We start from the raw sequence: 25,573 nt of genomic DNA on the forward strand, positions 1-25,573 counted from the left end.
ATCGCTCGCGCAGATTCAAATGATGACTTGGAGGGCGTTCCGCATATTATACGAACTAAACATCGGCCTCTTACACAATACCCATGTCGGTGTACTGCTGATGCCCATATACCCACGGTCGTGTGTCCAATGCCCTTGGCTCTGCGTGCGAATGAGCAATGGGAATGATCGATGACGTGGGGAGCGAGCGGCGCTCTGCGCCAGCGGACAGCAACGCGTCTGCCGCTCGTCTCGCACGCTCCACCACCACCACCACCCCCCTCCTCCTGCACTGCCTCGCACGCTCCACCACCACCACCACCCCCCTCCTCCTCCTGCACTGCCTCGCACGCTCCACCACCACCCCCCCTCCTCCTCCTCCTGCACTGCCTCGCACGCTCCACCACCACCCCCCCTCCTCCTCCTCCTGCACTGCCTCGCACGCTCCACCACCACCACCACCCCCCTCCTACTCCTCCTGCACTGCCTCGCACGCTCCACCACCACCACCCCCCCTCCTCCTCCTCCTCCTGCACTGCCTCGCACGCTCCACCACCACCACCACCCCCCTCCTCCTGCACTGCCTCGCACGCTCCACCACCCCCCCTCCTCCTCCTCCTCCTGCACTGCCTCGCACGCTCCACCACCACCACCCCCCTCCTACTCCTCCTGCACTGCCTCGCACGCTCCACCACCACCACCCCCCCTCCTACTCCTCCTGCACTGCCTCGCACGCTCCACCACCACCCCTCCTCCTCCTGCACTGCGCAAACGCGGCGCGGCGCAGAGTGAATGCAGATCAGAGGTCAAACACTAATCGGGGTCAAACACTTATTGAGGTCAAACACTCGGCGAGTGAGACGCTCCGCGGGTCACACACTCTGTGGGTCAAACATTATTTAGGTCAAACACTCATTGGGTCAAACACTCCTCCGTGGGTCAAACACTCCACGGGTGAGACACTCCGTGGGTGAAACACTCCACGGGTGAGACACTCCGTGGGGGAAACACTCCGCAGGACAAACATTCCGTGGGTGAAACATTCATGGGTCAAAGACTCGGTGGATCAAATACTCCACGGGTCAATCTACACAACAAGCCCGCCACTCGCACTAACCAACCATTAACCAACCACTAAACAATAAAAAACATTACCCAACCACTCGCACTAACCAACCATTAACCAACCACTAAGCAATCAAAAACATTACCCCACCACTCGCACTAACCAACCATTAACCAACCACTAAACAATAAAAAACATTACCCAACCACTCGCACTAACCAACCATTAACCAACCACTAAGCAATCAAAACACTACCCCACCACTCGCACTAACCAACCATTAACCAACCACTAAACAATAAAAAACATTACCCAACCACTCGCATTAACCAACCATTAACCAACCACTAAGCAATCAAAAACATTACCCAACCACTCGCACTAACCAACCATTAACCAACCACTAAGCAATCAAAAACATTACCCAACCTCTCGCATTACCCAACGATTAACCAACCACTAAGTAATCAAAAACATTACCCAACCACTCGCATTACCCAACCATTAACCAACCACTAAGTAATCAAAAACAATACCCAACCACTCGCACTAACCAACCATTAACCAACCACTAAGCAATCAAAAACATTACCCAACCACTCGCATTAACCAACCATTAACCAACCACTAAGCAATCAAAAACATTACCCAACCACTCGCATTAACCACCATTAACCAACCACTAAGCAATCAAAAACATTACCCAACCACTCGCACTAACCAACCATTAACCAACCACTAAGTAATCAAAAACATTACCCAACCACTCGCATTAACCACCATTAACCAACCACTAAGCAATCAAAAACATTACCCAACCACTCGCACTAACCAACCATTAACCAACCACTAAGCAATCAAAAACATTACCCAACCACTCGCACTAACCAACCATTAACCAACCACTAAGCAATCAAAAACATTACCCAACCACTCGCACTAACCAACCATTAACCAACCACTAAGCAATCAAAAACATTACCCAACCACTCGCACTAACCAACCATTAACCAACCACTAAGCAATCAAAAACATTACCCAACCACTCGCACTAACCAGCCACGAACCCCAAGCAACAAACTCCCAGCACCACTCGTTCCAACCAACCGCAAGTCAACTCACTACTAACCAACCTCTCGTCAACTAACTGCTAACCAACCTCTCGTCAACTAATTACGAACCAACCTTTCGTCAACTAACTACTAACCAACCTCTCGTCAACTAACTACTAACCAACCTCTCGTCAACTAACTACGAACCAACCAACTAACCACGACTACCGATCGCTCTACCTTGGGAATATCCCGGGTTCCTCAAGGGTCCTGCTCAGCTAACTTTAAACCCCAGCGCGCGGCTCTGTCCTGACACCTGTAGCCTTTGACTGCTGATGAGGCGACATCGTGCGCCTGGGTACCTGGCGGATCCAAGGGGTGCCCCTCCCCTCTCCTCCCCTCTTGAGGCCCCAACATTGGTATTTGATTGATATTTACCGTAGGGGTTACATGGGATATGTGTTTTTGTGTATTGCCATTCATGTAAGGGGGGGGGGGGGGGGGCGTTTGCCCACAATCCCCCCTCTCCCACTTTGGGAAGTCTCCAGATTCGCCTCGAGATGCGCTTAGGTGCTGATGAGACTCGAAAGGTCGAAGCCGGTACGGAACGTCCCCGCTTCACGATGGGCGAAGGCGATAACCTTGCCACGGCAAAGGTCACCGCCGTTTGATGAATCATTTCCGTTTCATACAATTTTTGTTGTCTACGATCATCGTTGACACCACCACGGGCTCCAAAGAAGCACCCACCCACGACTGCGTCCAGCGCGCAGCGCACCAACGACTCGTTTCAGGCTGAGCCGACCTCGGGGGAGGCCCAGGCACCGGTTCAGACGTCACTCGCCACCGATGCTAGCCGTGGGTTCGAATCCGAACCCAGGCCGTCGCACTCACAGCGCCGTGCTTGAACGACGGCATCGCCGCTCCACGCGGTCGCTAGTCCTAGACCCTGCGGCTAACGAGCCGACTAGCGAGCAAGCCATCACTAGCCCTGCCACTGACCATAACCCTCAACAACTGTTAAACGACAGTCCAGTACCAGGTTGCCTACGAGTGGCTGGTTAGCATCTGAGTGGTCAGTGTTACAACCCACACCTTCCACTCACCCCCAACCAGAACCAGCCGCTTCAGACGTCACTCGCCACTGATGTTCGGGGTTCGTAGCGCAGTGCGCCAACCACTGCGCCACAACACGCGGCGCAACAACAACAACACTCCGCCGATGTAAATAAACGTCGGGTCCTTACCACGCCTTGACGAGAATTCGCAGCTCGCCGGGGCCCGGGCAAGCCGCGGTCTGCCGCGAGACCCCCAGCTTAGAGGGGCCCCCGAAGCCCGACAAAATCACGGCTCTCACGAGGGGGCCCTCTCCCTCCACCGCGGGGTCTCCTCGTTCCGCCACGGCCTCGCTCCCCCCCTCCTCCTCCTCGCCCCCCATCATCCGCGCCGTCTCCTCTGCAGGCGGAGATTCTCCCGACATCGCTCGGCGGTTCTGATGAAATGGGTCTGTGTGTGTGTGGGGGTGTATGGGGGTGTGGGTGTGTGTGTGTGGGTGTGTGTGTGTGTGTGGGGGGTGTGTGTGTGGGTGTGTGTGTGTGGGGGTGTGTGTGGATTGGTGTTGTCCGTATGTGTATCCGTATGCGCGTGTATGTACAAGCGTGTGAATATCTGTGCGTGTGAGTATGTTTTGTACGTATGTATGTTGTATATCTCTGTATGCGTCTCTGTGTGTGTCTCTGTGTGTCTATGTGTGTGTGTGTCTCTGTGTGTCTATGTGTCTCTGAGTGTCTATGTGTGTGTATGTGTCTTTGTATGTGTATGTGTCTCTGAGTGTCTATGTGTGTGTATGTGTCTCTGTGTGTCTATGTGTCTCTGAGTGTCTATGTGTGTGTATGTGTCTCTGTGTGTCTATGTGTGTGTATCTGTCTCTGTGTGTCTATGTGTCTCCGTGTGTCTATGTGTGTGTATGTGTCTATGTGTGTCTATGTGTGTCTATGTGTCTCTGAGTGCCTATGTGTGTGTATGTGTCTCTGTGTGTCTCTATGTGTCTATGTGTCTATGTGTGTTTCTGTGTGTCTATTTGTGTGTATGTATCTCTGTGTGTCTATGTGTCTCCGTGTGTCTATGTGTGTGTATGTGTCTCTGTGTGTCTATGTGTCTCCGTGTGTCTATGTGTGTGTATGTGTCTCTGTGTGTCTATGTGTGTCTATGTGTCTCCGTGTGTCTATGTGTGTGTATGTGTCTCTGTGTGTCTATGTGTCTATGTGTGTTTCTGTGTGTCTATGTGTGTGTATGTGTCTCTGTGTGTGTATGTGTGTCTATGTGTGTGTATGTGTCTCAGAGTGTCTATGTGTGTGTATGTGTCTCTGAGTGTCTATGTGTGTGTATGTGTCTATGTGTGTCTATGTATGTGTCTATGTGTCTATGTGTGTTTCTGTACGACACTGGTGTCGGGATGGCCTCCTCCTCCGTGTGCGCCACTCCCTCGCCTCTCTCCGTGATGCGGAATAAATTAATTATTTATATACGCACTCGCGTCGTCCAATCTGCTCGCTGCGTCATTTGAGCGTGTGAGTTGCTCCTTCTACCAATGACTCTCTGTCTCTCTCTGCGGGTCTCTCTCTCCGTGTCTCTCTCTCTCTCTCCGTGTCTCTCTCTGTCTGTATGTCTCTCTGTCTCTCTCTCTCTCTGTGTCTCTCTCTGTCTCTATCTCTCTCCGTGTCTCTCTCTGTCTGTATGTCTCTCTGTCTCTTTCTCCGTGTCTCTCTCTCTCTCTGTCTCTCTTCGTCGTCTGAGTGGTCCTGGCGAGTGAGAGACCGCTGGGGCCGTGAGCCGCACGGCGTGGGAGTGTTTATTTATTTAGTTATCCCTCGTCTCGGGAATGAGCTCACAGGTTCGAGATGACGCCAACGCACGGCGCAGACTCCGAGACACACAGCGCCGCCTTCCACACACACACAGGCACAGCAGCACCACCACCACTACGAGCAGAAGCACCACCACTAGCACCACTACTACTAGCACCACCACCACTAGCACCACCACTACTAGCACCACCACCACTAGCACCACCACTAGCAGCACCACCACTAGCAGCACCACCACTAGCAGCACCACCACTAGCAGCACCACCACTAGCACCACCACGACTAGCACCACCACTAGCACCACCACGACTAGCACCACCACCACTAGCACTACCACCACTAGCAGCACCACCACTAGCACCACCACTACTAGCACCACCACCACTAGCACCACCACTACTAGCACCACCACCACTGGCACCACCACTACTAGCACCACCACCACTACTAGCACCACCACCACTAGCACCACCACGACTAGCACCACCACCACTAGCACCACCACTACCACTAGCACCACCACTACTACCACCTCCACTACTAGCACCACCACCACTACTAGCACCACCACCACTAGCACCACCACTACTAGCACCACCACCACTACGAGCAGAAGCACCACCACTACTAGCACCACCACCACTAGCAGCACCACCACTAGCACCACCACTAGCACCACCACTGGCACAACCACCACCAGCACCGCCACCACTAGCACCACCACTAGCACCACCACCAGCACCACCACTAGCACAACCACCACCAGCACTACTAGCAGCTGCACCACCACTAGCACCACTATCAGCACCACCACCACCACTAGCACCACCACTAGCAGCAGTACCACCATTGCCAACAACAACCATCGCCATTCACCACTACGTGGCGGTGACGACACTACGGCGCTTGTGCCATGCCAGGTGCACTTTGAGGCCACGTGAAGTGTCGAAGGCCCGCTGACAGGTCATGGAACAGACCCAGGTGCCATGGGTTCAGTGACTGAGAAGATTGTCAGATGCACTAACTGTGCTACCCACTGTGCTCGCTCTCTGTATTTTATCCGCCCGGCGCTTCGCTCGTTGTTATGAGTCTCTCCACCGCCCTCCGTTGTTGCTGGAGTGAGACTGCCTCCAACTGCCCCTGGTAGAGTCCTTCACGAGCCTCCTCCTCCTGCTCCACAGAGGCCGATCTTGACACAGTCGTTGGATCCACCGGTCATCGGCAAGTCCACTCAGCCCTGCCACGTCCTCCTGTACCAACCACGGCGACCCCCCCATCTCTCCTCCACCCCGCGCCGTCTCCACCACTACCAACATCCCACGGTGGTTATTCTCAACCTTTCTTGGCTACTGCTGTACCCCCTTGTTGAAATTTGTTCCAACCGAGTACTCCCCTTGCTCTGACCCAACATGGTTATGAGAAATAAATGTACGAATAATGAACGCCAATATATCGGAACCAATTGTCCACATTGTGAGGTCTCCTAACGAGCTTGCTCGTGTCTGCAAGCGAACGCCAACAACGCAAATATCCAAGGGACGCTCTGTACGCGTGACGCAATTTGTTGGCGCTCGCTGGGTTCTTCTTTGAAACCTGCAATGTTTACCATCAGCGAGTTTAGAAAGGTCCTTAATGTCGTTCTGGGTTCCCATAGCAACTTTTTTTAAAAAATTATATCGCAATTATTTTATATTAATTGATGCCTACATGATTATTCACCAATGACTCACACGTATGATATAATTCCACATATTTATAAATCATCTCGTGTACCCCCCTGGGACATTGCCACGTACCCTAGGGGTATTCGTGTGATCCCCGGTTGGGGACCACATCCCATAGCACACACCATGGGGCAAAGGAGACGCCGGATCTCATTTCGGGAGTAAGTGACAGTTTTAATGAGGGTTCAGTTTTACAACAACAACAGAAATCTGGGAGTGAAACACAAACTCGGAACACAGAGGTCAAAAAGCACGCGTGGCTTTGGCTGACAGCTCGGTTATAAGGCTTGAGTCTTTACCGAAAACGCGAGTTGCGTCTGATTAATAGGGCACGTCATCCGTGTGCGTGCATGTGCATATCTGTGTGCACGTTAGCCTCGCATGCGTGTTTACGTGTGTGTGTGTAGGGAGCGGGAGTGTAGCGGTTAGCGTGCTGCGCTACGAACCTGGTGACCCGGGTTCGATTCCCACTCACGGCCAACACCGGTGACGATTATCTGAACCAGTCTTGGGCTTCCAGATACTCATTTGAGGCTTCAGCCTCAAATGAGTATCTGGTGCGGTGTGTAAACATCGCCACTAGGGAGGCAAAGGCGGCCGGGCGTGGTGTTGGCCACCAACCCCCTCGTGTGCCGTGCCGGCCTTCATAGGTGCTCGCTAACAGCACTTGCCCTGACAGTCTGTTAAGGCTATACGGGGGATCTTTGTTTTTGTCTTTGTGCGCGCGTGTGCATAGGTGCTCGCGAAAGGCACTTACCCCAACAGTCCGTCAAAGGCTACAACGGAGATCTTTGTCTCTGCGTATGCGCGCGCGTAATCACACCCCTCGAGTCTCGCCCTAAGTGCCGTAATCTCATTGAATTCCACATCGCGAAGAGACATCATCTGCTCATGGTACAAAAACGTTCCGGATTAGGGTTTATACGACTTTGGTGGGAGGGTGGGGGGGGCATATATCCTGCCCCCCCCCCCCACACACACACAGAGCTCGGGTAAAGTAAAAAAAAATCATAACCCGCGTGTGCAGATCGCCGTGTTACATCGCAACGACGCTCGCCAGCGCTCGGCATGGAACGCGCGTGCCACGTTAAAGGGCGGGCTGGTTAGAGCAACACGGAACTGCGTTCTAGCGTTCATTACCGCCTGCCGCAGGCTGTTGCGGTTGCGCTGCTGTTGTAGCAATAGCTGCTTCTCGCCGGCGCGTTGTGTGGCTGTGCCACGGAGTTGATGTCCGACGTTTCGCGAGCTCCGCTCATCCTCGCAGCAGCAACGGCGGATATTTGGAACAGAGACGGCGGTCACCGCATCATCGCGCGGCGCTTTCAGATGCGCTGGTTCTGCGGCCGTCTGGAACGCTCTTCCTTCCGATATTGGGAAGTCACTGGGAGCAATGCACTTTCAAATCATCATCAAGAACTGATTGGTTTGTGTTTAGTTTGTTGTACTTCCCCCGCACCTCCGAATAGCACGGTTGGCTACATACGGTGCGAAAGAAGTTCAGCATACAGATGTGTATAGGCATGGACTGCTTTCGACATTCAGTGACGAAATGTGCACCCCCGGACTATCTTCCCATGGATCGCGATGATGATTGATGATGTCAAACATACACCCATCCGTATTCATGCACGCTTCGAATTGAAATCGCAAAAGCAAACCGCTCAATCAACATCAACACCATTATCACCATCAGCTGGATTCCTGTTATCACGCTTTGGTTGGAGCACTTTGTTCCCCATTGCTGCACCGGATAGGGTTTGGAGTGCAGCGGCAATCAGGATGAATGATGATCGAGCACTGATCAATTCACTCCACTTGCTCGCTCGCTCACTCACTCACCCACCCACCCAACCCAGCCACTCACTCATTCACTCACCCAGCCACACACTCACCAATTCGATTGATAGAATTTAACAAAAAAATATAATTCACGTTTAGCCTAACGTCATTTTTGTGTAACAGCACCAATGTCGAACCACGGACATTCAGAGCACCCCCCCCCCCCCCCCCAATAGTATGGTCACGATGAACAGAGTCATATGTACGGATATGGGTATTGCTGGTGGTACGAGATCAATAAAACTCTCCGATTATTGCTGTGATAAATGCTTTCCATCGGCGATTGTAAGCGCAATGAAAATAACAATTACTATAAAACGTATTTACCCAGGAATATCTGACCGGGTGTCGGGACGGATCCGATCGTGATTCAACAGCCCCTTGCTCAATCCGCTGCTGGATGGATGAAGGCCTCCCCCGCACGCCGTGTCGGTCGTGGAGGTTGTTTGACCATACTTCGCCACGCTGGTCAGTGCGGACTGAACAATGGGAGGCTTGGTTTGCTCAGTCTGGAAGACGTTCACTCGCCACTGATGTTAGCCGTGGCCGGTGGTCTGGGTTTATTGGAGCGCGGAGCGCGGATCAATTCACCACTGTATCTTCACCACCACCACCACTACCACCACCAATCCCAAACCATCCAGCAGTGGATTAACAAACACGCGCTGATCGCCAACCAGCGCTGTAAAAGCACGACTTCTGTCTATGCACGAGAGAGGCGCAGCACCACAGACTGGGAATGCGCGCAGACAGATGTCTCCAGGCACTTAACACCGCCCGGCTGACTAAGCGTAAATTACAAAAAAATCATTCTACATAATTAATACAGTTAAAAAAACGCGTCTTAGACTACCGATAACATCGTTTAACCATAATCACAGGCCACTATCAATCGACAGCTGGATGAAAATCTCCTTCCCGCACCGTGGTCGGTCGTGGGGTGGGGGTTGGGGTGGGTTTGGCCATACTTCACCACGCTGGTCAATGCGAGTTGGTGAAGCGTGGTCAGGGCAGGCAGATGGGTGGGGGGGGGGGGTCCAAGGCCCGGTTCTAATATCAGGCGCCACAGTGAAGATTGCGTGCTAACCACTGCGCCCACCGCTCCCAACCAGCCCGGGACACGTACGCGCCGACGTATATACATACACGCGCTGTCATATATGCTGACATAACGTATGATGCAAAGCAGTGCAAATTACATGTGATATATAAAATATACTGTATAAAAAACAAGCGATTTGAGCAAGCAAAGAATAATACAATGCTTACCATGGCATAATGAAGTGCACTTATGATAGATACAGCGCGGTAATTTGGACAAAATCATAGACACACACACACACGAGCACACACACACACGAGCACACACATATACTAACACAACAACAAGAACCGCCATTCGCCACTAAGTGGCGGCGACGTCACCACGGCGCTTGTGCCAGGCTGCGTGCACTTGTAAGGCCACGTGAAGTGTGGAATGCCCGCTGGCAGGAGGTCACGGGACAGACCCAGGTGCCATGCGTTGACTGGCATACATACGAACACACACGAACACACACGCATACTCACACACACACACAGGTGAGGCAGTACAAAGCAGCTGCTGCATCACTAAACCCACGGCCCCACGGCTGAGCCTCACTTACGTGCTGGGAGTGAGTGCGTGGCGTGGTTGTTCCCGTCGGTGTGGTCACTCCCGTTCCGCGAAAACAGGAGATGGGGGGGGGGGCGAGGTTGTGAATCTCGGGGGGGGGGGGGGGGAGGAGTGTCGGAGTGGAAACCGTACGGTTCTGAACGGAACTTTTTTTGTGAACCGAACAAAACCTATCGCTGTTCTCAAACTGGAACAAACGTCCATTGGACGACCGTGAGGTCCCACACGGCGTTGAACGACGCTTCGCCCGAGCGGGGGCGTTTGTGTGGGAGCACGGGGAGAGCGTGGAGAGAGGCGGGCACTGGAAAGTACCCGGAGCTCGCAGACTCCCCCCCTCTCTCTCCCCGCTCTCCACCTCCCAACGTCCTCACTCCCAGCCTGCAGTCGGCGGGGAGAGCGTGCGAGAGAGTTCGCGTCTCCACGCACAGATTGAAGTCTTCAACTACTTGGAAAACTCCTCAGTCAAATGAGCTTCTTCTTCCAAAGTGTTCGACTTCTGCGCAGGGCGCTTGTTGAGTACACGCGGAGGTCACGGTCGTCCTGTGGCTTTAACCTCCCCCAGCCCCCAATTGCCCTCGACCCCTGCCCCCCCTCCCACCACCCCTCCCCCCCCCCGCCCCCAACATTAACCCCAGCCCCTCGCTGGGTCCCATCAGAGGGCCCAGAGAGAAAGACACGGGGAGGGTCCATGAGCCATTGGCGTGGCGGGAGGTTGCTGCTTGGCACGAGGTTGTGGGTTTGGGAGCTGGGGGGGGGGCTGTCTTGTGAGTGGGGGCCCAGAGTGTGTGGGGGGAGGGGGGAGGAGGAGATGAAGGTGGCGGTGGATAAGGAGGAGGGGGTGAGGGGGGGGGGGGGGCTTGGCAGACGCGGGGTCGAGGTCACGATGTCATCACGGCCAAAGTCGCTGTTGATGTCTCCACCAGACCTTGCTCCCAACGCTCGCACCAGAGCAGCTGTTGCTGCTGCCGCTGCACAGTCGAGACACGCGACCTGCGGGGCCCTGCCCTAATCTCCAAGATCTTCCCCGACAGACAGGCGAGGTGGGGTGGTGGTTGGTGATTGTCTCGTCACGCCGCGCCACGCACGGCGGGGTTCGGGGGGAGGGACGCGGCAGAGGAGTGCGGAGCGCTCCCCCTGGCGATCAGTGCGGGTGAACCAGGGTGGGTGACAGATCTCTCTCCAGCACCTCTGTCACTGTTGACACACACAGACACACGAGCAGACACACGGCATCAGCAACAACATCATCATCATCGTCATCATCACCATCGTCATCATCACCATCATCATCAGCCATGATCCATCCACTGCCGGATGAAGGCCTCCTCCACCTCCCCCCTCTACCCCCTAACCCCAACGATCCTGCGATGCAAACAATCGACCTGCACATCCGTCCTGTGACCTGCCCTAGGAATGTGGAATTTCCAACCACTGTCTTACGATACAAAAAGTCACACTTCAGCCAACAAACCCACAGGTCTGATGGCACTCTGAGAACCCGGCTATTGTGGGAGGGGGGTTGGTGGCTGGTGGGTGGTGGGGGGGCTATCGGAGTGGGGGGAAGGGGAGGGGCTGACGGGGGGGGGGAGTAGGGGTGGGAGGGTGGATGGTGGAGTGGAGGGCGATTTAATACGCAAACATTTGCGAGTAAACTGTTTAACTGGGGAGCGCTGGTTTGTGCTTTCCTTAAATGAAAACCGACAGATACATGAACAAAAAAAAATATCGTATAAAGCGCTCTATTTTTCATTTGCCGGCGAGTTTCCACATATTTATTTATTTATTATATTCGCCGTGTGTATTAGAAAGCAGCAACGGCAACGACTGTTAGCAACACAGTGCTCGTTCTCCGATTGACTGCTCGGAGTGGGGGAAAACAAGCGGATAAACCACGAAGATATTTCAATGATAAGAGCCCTTCGTGAAATTGTCAAAGCGCGCCCCTGGCAGTTTCAGCGAAAGATTGTTTCGGGCAAAAGAGCGGTGGCGCAGTGGTTAGCGCGGGCGTGGCGCTTCATCGACTGCGTGGGACACGTGCGCATGCATCCACTCACGGACCACGTGGAACGCGCACACGTGGAACACGTGTCCATGCACACGCACGGACCACGTGGAACACGTGTCCATGCACACACGACCACGTGGAACATGTGTCCATGCACACGCACGGACCACGTGGAACACGTGTCCATGCACACGCACGGACCACGTGGAACACGTGTCCATGCACACGCACGGACCACGTGGAACACGTGTCCATGCACACGCACGGACCACGTGGAACACGTGTCCATGCACACACGACCACGTGGAACTTGCACACGTGGAACAAGTGTCTGCACACGCACGCGCTCACTGAGATCTCAATCTCACTTTGATTTGCCTCTATTGACCCGGCGCCGTGAGTGTTGACGGTCCAATGACTGCGGCTGTGATCAAATCGCCCGGTGATGCGAGCGATCTCGTGATGAGATCACGGAATCTTGATTTGAAGCTTTCGTGACTGCAGGAATCCATACTCTCTGGTTCTTTCGGAAAAAAGTCACGTAGTTAGAAATAAAATAAAACAAATCACGACGTTTCGATCGCAACACTAGCGGTCGTCATCAGGCAAAAAAACGGTAAAAAACCCGTCGTCATTTATTTTATTTTAAACTACGTGACTTTACCGAGATCACGGAAGCTCAGCAGGCATTGTTGAGCCTACACAGAGCTTCGGATGGGCGACCACCGTGCATAACAGGTGTTATAGGCTGCTGCGAGGCCACGTGATGATCAGCAGAGGGAAAGAGTGCAGTTAAAGCCACTGTTGTACCGTACGCCTATGTCTTCGCAACAATACAGAACACTCCACCGAGCCTTTACCAACCGCGCAGTGACGCGGGGGGAGGCGCTAATCCAGTAGTGGATTAGAGGCTTGACAAAAGAGCTACACACATACAAATGTACGGAGCAATAACGCAGAGGGGGCAGCAATAATAAAACATCGTAATAATAATAGTAATAATAGCAGAGCCGGACCCCGCTACGAGGCGGGCCCGGCAATCACGGCGAGTGGAGGCGGCCCGACAGAGGCAGCGCCGCTGGAGCGAGCTTTTTCCAACACCGGGAGCCAAGGAGAGGAGGTGGAGGGGAGGGGGTATCCAGAATTGCCCCCTCCCCCTATTCATCCACCCCTACCCCCACCTTCCCCACCCACAAACTGCTCCATCCCCCTGCACCCGCCCCCTACCTCACCCCCCCTCGCCCCCACCTCCTCCTCCTCCTTCGCCCCCCCCCGGCAGCGCTCTGGCCGAACACGCAGCAGCGGGTCGCCGATCCGCACCTCGTGGCAAGTGGACCCTGGGGAGACGCAGGCGGTGGTGGTGGGGGTCAAGGGGTTATCACGCGAGGCTATTGGCTACCTGGTCAGGGTTAGCGGGAAAGGTTTGTACTCGAGGCTGACCGGCCAGTTCGTTCGGTCGGGTTCGTGAGCGGAGTTAGGGCGACTGCTGGTGACCCGTTCAGCAAAGTGATTCCATGCTTACAGCCTTGCGGAGTCAGTGGCGTGAACTCCACGTTTCTATGGCGGGGCGTGGGGGGCGAGTCTTTCCATAGGACAGCCGCTGTTGAATTCCGCATAAAGTGGTACCTATTTGTATCGACCATAGAGGGATGATGGGCTGAAGTGAGTCAACCTCCCCCATCCCAGAATGTCAAGAGGCAACATTCAGACTGCGTGCCGCTTGCTCGACGCCCGCCGAGCCACGTGGCTGTTGTCAGTGAGGTCGTTGCGACTCGCGACTGTGAGAACGAGACGCGAGTTGCCTCGCATTGGCACAAGTTGAGAGAGCGGTGGCGCAGCGGTTAGCGCACACCCGACCACCCGAGTTCGATTCCAGGCCACGGCTAACATCAGTGGCGAGTAAGCAATATCCGAAACGACCCTGCCTCTCCACCCCACTCACATTACCAACCCGCGTTGGCCAGCGTGGTGAAGTATGGTCAAACAACCGCCACCCACTGACAGGGCGTGGGGGACACCGTTCTGCAGGGCATTGCCACAAAGGGGTGTAAATCACGATAATCGTCGCCGGCCACGATCAATCCACTGCTGGATGAAGGCCTCCCCCATGTCGCCTCCTCCCCACCTCTCACGATCCTGCGATGATGCAACAATTCCATCCTGCACCCGCGCACGAGCTCCATCTCGTCACGTTAAATATTCTTCAATAAACGCAATTTCAAGTTTGTCCCGCGGGTGTCACCCTAGGATTGTGAATCTGGTGGCACGCCTGTGGTGTGGTGGCACTGCCGCGAACGTGACGTGACAGATTGAAAGGTTGGACGAGTGGTGGGCGACTGAATGGGCGAGTGATCACAGGTGGGTGATTGAATGGGTGAGTGATCAGGTGGGTGTTTGAATGGGCGAGTTTTTCAGGTGGGTGATTGAATGGGCAAGTGATCAGGTGGGTGATTCAATTGGTGAGTTGTCAGATGGGTGAATCAATGAGTGATCAGATGGGGGTGACTGAATGAGTGACTCTGAGTGTGTGATCGGATGGGCGATTGAATGCGTGAGTGTTTGTGGGTCGGTCGGTGGGTGGATGTGTCGGCGGGTGGGTGGGTTGGTGGGTGTGTTGGTGGGTGTGTTGGTGGGTGTGTAGGTGGTGGGTGTGTTGGTGGGTGGGTGTGTTGGTGGGTAGGTGGGTTGGTGCATTGGTTGGTGGGTTGGTGGGCGAGTGAGTGAGTGACTGGGTGGGTTTTCTGAGAACGTCTCTTTTTGGAAAATGCCATCACACGATCGCGCTACGCCCCGGGTGTTGTCATGCCGTGATATTGCGTCGCCTCACTCTCGCTTGTCACCCCCACCCCACCCACCTCCCCCCCACCCCACAACCCCAACAGCACGAGGTGAATATCGGGACAGAGGGGATGGGGCTGTGGGAGAGAAGATTGGTGTAGGATCGCACTTATTGTATGTTTTCTGTTGTCACCTGGACAGATATTTCCAATATCATAGGTGGTGTCTGGAAATCACGGATAGTGGTGGTGTTCATGGTGATGATGGATGCTGGGATTGTGGTTGTGGTGGCAATTGTGGTTTTTGCTGTTGGTGGTGATTGTCGTTGCAGCGGTAGTGATGCTGCGGCTCTTGTTGGTAATTGTGGTGGGGGTTGTTGCTGGTGGTGACAATGCTGGTGTGCAAGCGGTAACAGTGCTTATGGACTCGTCTCCGACATGGGATTGTGGAATTTCCACCACAGTTTCTGCACAGGGCCCGTAAGCAGCGGATTATAACCGGCGCTTTGATGCGGCTAATTGAAACTCCTGTTTGTGTTTAGTGCTAGGTTGGCTACGTACGGTGCGAAAGAAGTTCAACACACGCTCCATACACACAGCAGGAAAAAAATGACTTTGAGATCTGTTTTGGTGTGGCGGGGGTCGAGACGATGGGAAGATTTGAGAGGTGGGGGAAGGGGGGGGGGGGTATTGAGTTGAGGGGTGGAGTCAGAGGTGGGGGTGGGGGGGTATTGGGATGGAGAGGAGGACGGGGAGGGCCCTGATTTCTCGCTGTGTTTCCCTTGGACGCTGGGGCCGAACAAAATGTGTTTATTGAAGTTCGCGGCGTGGTTTGCGAGCCCCTCGCTCGTGCACACAAAGAGCCATTCAAGGCGAGGCCCCCTCCGAGTTAAATAATAAATAAATAACTATCGCATCGCCCGACACAGTCGGTGGCTCAGCCGCAGAACCCACAGGCACCAAGGCAACGCCAAGCGGCCAGCAACGAGCAGCGCTGTCGAAGGGTGCAAACGACCGGCAGCGATTTTTATTTTTTTATTTTATTTTACCAGCTAAGGCCCACTGAGCTATGTAGCTCTTTATTCAGAAGCGAGCTGGCCACAAATGATAGTTCAACGAAGTAGGCTTCTCATCGTGTGGAAATTAATAGCAGCCGATTACTCTAAATTCATGTTGATTCTAAATGTGGAGGGAAAAACCGGAGGACCCGGAGCAAAATCCACGCGATCACGTGGAGAGAGACACCGCAAACTCCAAACATACAACAGGCGTCAGGGTCTGGATTGAACCCCAGAACCTTCTGTATACCACGCGAGGTAGTTAACATCTCATAGCCACCGCGGCGCCTCAGATACATTGGGTAGGGAGATCCAGAGTGCCCCTAAAAACGCCAAGCGGCCAGCAACAACCAGCACTACTTCTAAGGTTGAATGTAGTAGCAATACACCGAGTGTTGCACGTTGCGTGTATTAAATGAGGTTATAAAAGCTTGGGGGGGGGGGGGACAAGAGACGAGAGAGAGGGTAGAAGTAAGAGGGAGGGTGCGGGGGTGGGGTGGTAGCGAGGGTGGGGGGAGACAGAGCCCTGCTCCCTGCAGCTACAGCGCGACCACAGACGGAGAGGCCCAGGACCCAGACACTCGCGCCTCGTGCCATCGTGAGTGGAGCACGACGCGTGATCCATGCGGCGTCTGCGATTCGGTGCTCACGCGTGGGGACCACTGCGGTCGCAGGAGCTGAATGCCCAGCGTCGAGCGCTGTTGCTGGCCACGACGAGAGGCCTTCAGCAGAGAGGGAGCGATCTAACCCAAACACCTCTATCATGGATGATGGAGAGAGAGAGAGAGTTCGTGTGTCGTGTCGTTGTTCCTCCTCCTCCTCCGTTGAATGAGCGTAGACCACAGTGGGTTTACCACGTGGTCCATAGTTTGGGTTGCATGGCCAGTCGCACGACTGTGGCTTGTCTTTAATGTATCTCTATTGGTTGACTATCTGTATCTATGAATCGCTGTGGGTCTCTGTGCTTCTCTATGAGTCTCTACGTCTCCCTATGGGGTTTACCCACGTGGCCCATAGTTTGAATTGCATGGCCAAAGTCGCACTACTGTGGCTTCATGTCTTTAACTTTCCATTTATGAACGAGATGCGCGCACCGGGCTGGTGATGTTGTTCCGATGCGGTTCGAGGAGGAGGATGAATGCCTAAGCCAAGAAGAGGTGCCATGATGATGCTTGGGTCTCGAAGCAAGGGTTTATTCTGGACGTCCGCGTTGTTCTACTGGCAGTGTTCTACTCGATCTGGTTGAGATTTTGGGATGGTGACAACAGCAGCAGCAGCGCGATCCCAGAAGAGATGGAGTCTGAACGGATTCTAAATGCGAACTCGAGATGCATTGTTTGGTCGAGTCGCCGACATCAATCGTCCGCTGACTGTCGCGTTATCAGCGACGGGGAATCGGACTCGTGGCACAGAAGCGCCAATCGCCGCGCCGCTGCTCGTGAAATTGCAAATCACTCTTCCCCCCACTGCCTTTCCCAGAAGCGAGGCTGTCGGTGTGAGACAACTCGAGCCCAGTGAGCTCCCCCACTCCTCCTCCACCTCCTCCTCCTCCCCAACCTCCACCAGACATCTCCCCCCTCCTCACACCCCTCCTCACCCCCCGTGTCTGGTCTCCACCCTCTCTATCACAGTGTAATGGTTATGTCTTTATTTTATAGCCAGAAACGCCACACTGAGTCTGACAACTCAGGAGGGTCATCTTACATCGGCGTGTTTGGCCATTTCCAACAATTACAATGAGTTTCGATTTAAAGCTTTCGTGACTGCAAGGATTCATCTTCATTACAATGAGTTTTTGGATTCTTGTGAGTCTATGTCAGTGTATGGGTCACCGTGCTAGTTTATGGGTCTCAATGTGAGTCTACGCGTCTTGATGGAGTCTCCGGGTCTCTATGAGAGTCTATGGATCTCTATGCGAGTCTATATACAGGTGGGGGGGGGTCGATACAATTTGAACTACGCTGTGGGAAGCTCACGGTGATTTAAATACCGGTAGAAGTTTCACTTGCACGGTTCACTGTTCACTCTACGCGAACCTTCCGTTCGCGTGTTCACCCCCTCGTGTTCACTCTCCTGCTCTCGACGTGGACTCTTCACATTCGTCACGTTCACCGTTCACGTGTCACGGCGCACGAACAGCTGAGCTCACGAACAGCTGAGCTCACGAACAGCTGAGCTCACTTCCACTGCCACCGTTGTCGCTCAATCTCACGGCTACGGCACGAGAGTTTGTCGCTGCGGTCGATTCATTATATGAACATTATTATTGTTTAAATACACATTTGAATTTCGACAATATACGTAAGAGTTTTCGATAGTGCATATACTCTATCCTCAAGTATAATGTATTTAATCTGTTGTCCATGATTGAGGATGGATTGAATAATTGTGTGAAATATAGTGCCCAAAAGCAAACTTGAGTTAACAAAAAAAATATATATACTGTCTAATGTGTGTATGTTGAGCTTCTTTCACACCGTACGTAACCAACCGTGCTCATCGGAGGTGCGGGGGAAGGACAATAAACTAAACACAACCAAAATCTGTTCTTAAAAAAAGAATAATGTGGTTTCCAATTGAATAATACAAAAAATAGCGAGAAATATCGATGGCAATGCACGCGCTCCTGCTGACTCGCGTCTAAATGACACCAGGTCGAGACGCAGGGCCCGGAGGAGGAAGAGGCGAGGCACGAGCAGGATGGAGGTGGGGGGTGAGGAGGAGGGGGGCGGGGGAATCCCCCCCCCTCCCCCGCCCCCCACCTTTCTCCCATCACCCTCAAGAAAGAGACACTAAAGCAACTCGCGTGAGGCCCCGCGGTGATGTATGCAGACATTCCGACAGAATGTTTTCATTCGCGTCCGGTAGCCCCACAGTAGACGTGGCGAGTCTCCGGAGAGAGGGGGGGGGGTGGGGGGTGGCGGTGTTGGCTGGGGGGAGAGGTGGGACCTGAGTCAAGAAGGCGGAGAGGGGGAGGGGGGTTTGGTGGGGGGGGGTCACGGGGACCCCTGGGCGGAGTTGAGCCCAAGCGGTGCGCCGCGTGTGTGACCCCCCACACCCCCGCCCCTACAGCTCCTACCCGCAGCCCTCCCATCGCCATCACCGACTCCCCCCTCCCGTCGCTGCGATCCCACTGCTGCTGCTGCGGAGCCCCCGTCGCTGATAGACCGATAGCAGAGCTCTCTCTCACTCTCTCTCACTCTCTCTCTCTCACTCGCTCACTCTCTCACCCTCTCACACTCCCTCACTCTCTCTCACTCTCACACTCTCTCTCACTCTCTCTCGCTCTCTCTCACTCTCACTCTCTCTCTAACTCTCACTCTCTCACACTCTCTCTCACTCTCTCTCACTCTCTCACTCTCACTCTCTCTCACACTCTCTCACTCTCTCTCACTCTCTCACTCTCTCTCACTCGCTCACTCTCTCTCTCTCACTCTCTCACTCTCTCTCACTCTCTCACTCTCTCTCTCTATCTCTCACTCCCTCTCACTCTCTCTCTCACTCTCTCTCACTCTCTCACTCACTCTCTCTATCTCTCACTCTCTCTCACTCTCTCTCTCACTCTCACACGCTCTCTCTATCTCTCACTCTCTCTCTCACTCTCTCTCACTCTCACATTCTCTCTCGCTCTCACTCTATCTCTCACTCTCTCCCTCCGAAGGGAATCCCCCGGGTAAAGTTTGGAAGTCGCCCCGGAGTGAAAGGAGCTGACACGCGCACGCACGCGCACAACAACAATCGCCAGTGGCGGTGACGTCACCGCGGTGCTTGTGCCAGGCTATGTGCACTTTTAGTGTCGAACGCCCGCTGGCAGGAGGTCACGGGACAGACCTAGGTTACCACGTGTTGACTGACTGAGACGTGTACACAGACACCTTTACAACAACAACAGCCGCTGTTGTTGTTGCCGGCTTGGCTGAACGTGGCCTGGAATCCAGTAGTGTGGGGGGTCGGTGATGGGGTGGTGGATCACAAAGATCCCGCCCCCTATAGCCTGATCAGACTGTTGGAGCAAGTGCTGTTAGCGAGCAGCACCACGCCCGGCCGCCTTTGTCTCCCCAGTGACGATGTTTACACACCTCACTCGGTACTCATTTGAGGCTGAGTCGACCTAGGGGAGGCCCAGGATAGGTTTAGATAATCGTCAAAGGGTGGTGGTGGCCATGAGCGGGAATTGAAATCGGGCGGCCGGGTTCGTAGCGCTAATCGCTCCACCACCGCTCCCCATATCACATGCACACACGCGCGCTAGTGAAACTGCCTTCCTACCCGTAGGCGTCACGGTCGTCATCTCCTGCCTAATGTCAGTGCAGCGAGTGGGTTAGCTTCCCTCCGGACGGGGACTGAGGGACATAACTACACCCCCCCCCCCTCCGGGCACTCCGGCTACTTCCCACGCGCGATACAATCACTCGTGAAAGGGAGTTCAGCAAAAAAAACACATCCTAATACAGGATCGCAGAGCTTGAGCAATTGTCGGCTGCCGGTTCTAGAAGCAGCCTTCCCGATTGTCTGTCGTTTCCCGTGCCTCTGAATTGTTCTCTCTCTCACTCTCTGGGAGTGAACGAAAGCTGTCCCTCGCATTCCAAATAATGATCGTTAATGTTATCTTTGGAGATTGCATAAAAACCGGAGTGGAGTTTACAGCCCTCCCTCAACGCGGAGGCGCTCGCAAAAAAAATCACTGCCGGTTAAAGTGAGTGGCCGAGAGAAGTTGTGAGGGAGGGTGTGAGAGGGGTTAAATAGATGGAGGGAGGTAGTGAGGGAAGAGAATGAATTGAGACGACACTACACTCACCTCCTCTAGACTCGTCTGCTCACTCTCCCTCCCTCTCTCTCGCTGTGAGCCCCTTGAGACGGGAGTCCACGTGACAGACGCACACTGTGTCTCGACACTTTTATCACGTGACAGACGCTGGCGTGAACCGGCTGGCTGGCTGTGTCTGTCTGTATGTCTCTCTGCGTGTCTGATTGGCTTGCTGGCTGGATGCCTGTAGGCGCGACTGACTGGCTGAACGGCTGGGTTGTGTGTGTCTGTGTGTGTGTCTCTCTGTGTGTGTGTCTGTCTGTGTGTGTGTGTCTGTCTGTGTGTGTGTGTGTCTGTCTGTGTGTGTCTATGGGGAGCGGTAGTGTAGCGGTTAGCGCGCTGCGCTATGAACTCGGCGACACGGGTTCGATTCCCGCTCACGGCCAACACCAGTGGCGATTATCTGAACCGGTCCCGGGCCTCCCCTAGGTCGACTCAGCCTCAAATGAGTACCTGGTGCGGTGTGTAAACATTGCCACTAGGGAGACAAAGGCGGTCGGGCGTGGTGCTGGCCACCCACCCCCTCGTGTACCGTTACCGGCCTTCATAGGTGCTCGCTAACAGCACTTACCCCTACAGTTTGTTAAGGCTATATGGGGGATCTTTGTCTATGGGGAGCGGGGGCGTAGTGGTTAGCGCACTGCCCTACGTATTCGGCACCCCGAGTTCGAATCCGGCATACGGCCACCACCGGTGACGATTTTCTGAATCGGACCTGAGATTTGTTTTTTTTCTGAATCGGACCTGAGATTCACCTAGGTCGACTCAGCCTCAAATGAATGTGTAAACATCGCCACTGGGGAGACAAAGGCGGCCGGGCGAGGTGCTGGCCACCCACGCCCTCGTGTGCCGCGCCGGCCTTCATAGGTGCTACTCACTTGCCCCTAGAGTCTGTTAAGGCTATACAGGGGATCTTTGTCTGTTGTGTGTCTGTGGCTGGCCAGTTGGCCTGCTGCCTGGCTGGCTAGCCGGTGGTGAGCGGGCGAGAAACGGAGGTGCGTAAGCGCGCCTTGGGTCAGAGTGGATGGAGGATCGGGAAGAAGAGAAAGGGGGGGGTAAGAGGGGAGAATAAGAAAGAGGGGGGGAGATCTCTGCGCCGCAGCTGGAATGCGCTACTGCTCGCCAAAATAAACCAGATGCTCAGACGCTGCTTCCACCCCCCCCCCCAAACGCAGCCCCCCCCCACCCACATCCCTCCAGCAATACCGGCTCCCTCACCTCTGCTCCCACCACCACATCCCCCCAAGGACACTCTCTCTCTCTCTCCCCATCCTGCCCTTCTGTTTGGACTCCCGCTCGCCCCCCATCCCCACCATCCCCAAACTTCATAACAATGACTCCGAGCCGCCGGTGAAAAGAGGAATTCCGTCAAAACTAAACCCCCCCCCAACCCCCCCACCACCACCCTCCACCACCACCCCCCACCACCACCCTCCACCACCACCCCCCACCACCACCCCCACCCTCTCGAGTCCGCCCCCCCGCCCCCACCCTCTTATCCCCCCACGTCCCCGCCCCTCGCCCCAACGCTGTCTCGCTCCCGTGTTGATAACCCAGCACTGCAGGACTCGAGTTACATTGGTCTTGGATTATACGGCTTTAATTAATCTCGTGCGTGAGAGGGGTGAGAGGGTGTGTGTATGTGTGTGTATCTGCGTGTGTATCTGCGTGTGTATGTGTATCTGTGTGTGTATCTGCGTGTGTATCTGCGTGTGTATGTGTGTGTATCTGCGTGTGTATGTGTGTGTATCTATGTGTGTATCTGCGTGTGTATCTGTGTGTGTATCTGTGTGTGTATCTGTGTGTGTATCTGCGTGTGTATCTGCGTGTGTATGTGTGTGTATCTGTGTGTGTATCTGCGTGTGTATCTATGTGTGTATCTGCGTGTGGGGGAGCGGTAGCGCGCTGCGCTACGAACACGGCGACCCGAGTTCGATTCCCGCTCACGGCCAACACCGGTGACGATTATCTGAACCGGTCCTGGGCCTCACATCGGTGGACCTAGCCTCAATTGAGTGCCTGGTGCGATGTATAAAACCTTGCCACTGGGGAGACAAAGGCGGCCGGGTGTGGTGTTGGTTACCCACTCCCTCGCGTGTCGCACCGGCCTTCATAGGTGCTCGCTAACCGCACTTGCCCCTACAGTCTGTTAGAGGCTAGCGGTTAGAGCGCTGCACGACGAACCCAGCAACCCTCACGCAGAGGACCCAGAGACTCACACAGTTACCCAGAGACTCACACTGTTACCCAGAGACTCACCCAGAGACTCACCCAGAGACTCACAGAGTTACCCAGAGACTCACACGGTTACCCAGAGACTCACCCAGAGACTCACAGAGTTACCCAGAGACTCACACAGTTACCCAGAGACTCACCCAGAGACTCACAGAGTTACCCAGAGACTCACCCAGAGACTCACACGGTTACCCAGAGACTCACCCAGAGACTCACAGAGTTACCCAGAGACTCACACGGTTACCCAGAGACTCACACGGTTACCCAGAGACTCACACAGTTACCCAGAGACTCACACGGTTACCCAGAGACTCACCCAGAGACTCACCCAGAGACTCACACAGAGACTCACAGAGTTACCCAGAGACTCACACGGTTACCAAAATAATCACACAGTTACCCAGAGACTCACACGGTTACCCAGAGACTCACACAGTTACCCAGAGACTCACACGGTTACCCAAAGACTCACCCAGAGACTCACACAGTTACCCAGAGACTCACACGGTTACCCAAAGACTCACACGGTTACCGAGAGACTCACCCAGAGACTCACACGGTTACCCAGAGACTCACACGGTTACCCAGAGACTCACACAGTTACCCAGAGACTCACAGAGTTACCCAGAGACTCACACAAAATAATCGCACAGTTACCCAGAGACTCACACGGTTACCCAGAGACTCACCCAGAGACTCACAGAGTTACCCAGAGACTCACACGGTTACCAAAATAATCACACAGTTACCCAGAGACTCACACGGTTACCCAGAGACTCACACTGTTACCCAGAGACTCACACAGTTACCCAGAGACTCACACAGTTACCCAGAGACTCACACTGTTACCCAGAGACTCACACTGTTACCCAGAGACTCACACAGTTACCCAGAGACTCACACGGTTACCCAGAGACTCACACAGTTACCCAGAGACTCACACTGTTACCCAGAGACTCACACAGTTACCCAGAGACTCACACTGTTACCCAGAGACTCACACAGTTACCCAGAGACTCACACTGTTACCCAGAGACTCACACAGTTACCCAGAGACTCACACAGTTACCCAGAGACTCACACTGTTACCCAGAGACTCACACAGTTACCCAGAGACTCACACGGTTACCCAGAGACTCACACAGTTACCCAGAGACTCACACAGTTACCCAGAGACTCACACTGTTACCCAGAGACTCACAGAGTTACCCAGAGACTCACACGGTTACCCAGAGACTCACACAGTTACCCAGAGACTCACACTGTTACCCAGAGACTCACACTGTTACCCAGAGACTCACACAGTTACCCAGAGACTCACACAGTTACCCAGAGACTCACACGGTGACCCAGAGACTCACACTGTTACCCAGAGACTCACACTGTTACCCAGAGACTCACACTGTTACCCAGAGACTCACACAGTTACCCAGAGACTCACACGGTTACCCAGAGACTCACACTGTTACCCAGAGACTCACACAGTTACCCAGAGACTCACACTGTTACCCAGAGACTCACACAGTTACCCAGAGACTCACACAGTTACCCAGAGACTCACACTGTTACCCAGAGACTCACACAGTTACCCAGAGACTCACACAGTTACCCAGAGACTCACACAGTTACCCAGAGACTCACAGAGTTACCCAGAGACTCACACGGTTACCCAAAGACTCACACGGTTACCGAGAGACTCACCCAGAGACTCACACGGTTACCCAGAGACTCACACGGTTACCCAGAGACTCACACAGTTACCCAGAGACTCACAGAGTTACCCAGAGACTCACACAAAATAATCGCACAGTTACCCAGAGACTCACACGGTTACCCAGAGACTCACCCAGAGACTCACAGAGTTACCCAGAGACTCACACGGTTACCAAAATAATCACACAGTTACCCAGAGACTCACACGGTTACCCAGAGACTCACACAGTTACCCAGAGACTCACACGGTTACCCAGAGACTCACACGGTTACCCAGAGACTCACACAGTTACCCAGAGACTCACACAGTTACCCAGAGACTAACACGGTTACCCAGAGACTAACACGGTTACCCAGAGACTCACACAGTTACCCAGAGACTCACACAGTTACCCAGAGACTCACACTGTTACCCAGAGACTCACACGGTTACCCAGAGACTCACACTGTTACCCAGAGACTCACACAGTTACCCAGAGACTCACACTGTTACCCAGAGACTCACACTGTTACCCAGAGACTCACACTGTTACCCAGAGACTCACAAAGTTACCCAGAGACTCACACGGTTACCCAGAGACTCACACTGTTACCCAGAGACTCACACAGTTACCCAGAGACTCACACAGTTACCCAGAGACTCACACGGTTACCCAGAGACTCACACGGTTACCCAGAGACTCACACTGTTACCTAGAGACTCACACAGTTACCCAGAGACTCACAGAGTTACCCAGAGACTCACACTGTTACCCAGAGACTCACACTGTTACCCAGAGACTCATACTGTTACCCAG

The 25,573-nt window shown here is 54.0% G+C and overlaps 3 protein-coding genes across 4 annotated transcripts in view; 1 reads left to right on the forward strand and 2 right to left on the reverse strand.

Moving 5' to 3' along the window:
* The window catches only part of VAT1L (vesicle amine transport 1 like), a 26,104-nt gene extending 21,215 nt beyond the window's left edge, over positions 1 to 4,889 (reverse strand). Inside the window, exon 1 of the mRNA XM_032957762.2 lies at positions 3,345 to 4,889. Within this exon, the coding sequence (XP_032813653.2) occupies positions 3,345 to 3,577 (233 nt within the window). The 5' untranslated portion in view covers positions 3,578 to 4,889. The remainder of the gene's footprint in view (positions 1 to 3,344) is intronic.
* LOC142925338 (uncharacterized) lies at positions 4,869 to 7,555 on the forward strand. Of its 2 annotated transcripts, XR_012942310.1 has the most exons (3): positions 4,869 to 4,990; positions 6,146 to 6,286; positions 7,425 to 7,555. XR_012942310.1 is itself a non-coding variant. In XM_076068227.1 (2 exons), exon 1 carries the CDS (start codon positions 4,979 to 4,981, stop codon positions 5,903 to 5,905), a length of 927 nt encoding a protein of 308 aa, XP_075924342.1. In that variant the 3' UTR covers positions 5,906 to 6,286; positions 7,425 to 7,555. The 2 variants fall into 2 exon arrangements, 1 of the variants encoding a protein (XP_075924342.1); XM_076068227.1 differs by having other exon boundaries at positions 4,979 to 6,286.
* LOC116944246 (nuclear factor of activated T-cells, cytoplasmic 3-like) overlaps positions 6,842 to 25,573 on the reverse strand; it is a 118,723-nt gene continuing 99,991 nt past the window's right edge. Inside the window, exon 11 of the mRNA XM_076068226.1 lies at positions 6,842 to 11,375. Within this exon, the coding sequence (XP_075924341.1) occupies positions 11,323 to 11,375 (53 nt within the window). The 3' untranslated portion in view covers positions 6,842 to 11,322. The remainder of the gene's footprint in view (positions 11,376 to 25,573) is intronic.

Source organism: Petromyzon marinus, chromosome 20, assembly GCF_048934315.1.
Source record: "Petromyzon marinus isolate PM22_M1 ecotype Great Lakes invasive population chromosome 20, UKy_Petmar_22M1.pri1.0, whole genome shotgun sequence".
Taxonomy (NCBI): Eukaryota; Metazoa; Chordata; class Hyperoartia; order Petromyzontiformes; family Petromyzontidae; genus Petromyzon; species Petromyzon marinus.

Coding starts and splice junctions, on each gene's coding strand:
- LOC142925338 (XM_076068227.1), top strand. CDS start 4,979: ATGAGCTCACAGGTTCGAGATGACGCCAACGCACGGCGCAGACTCCGA.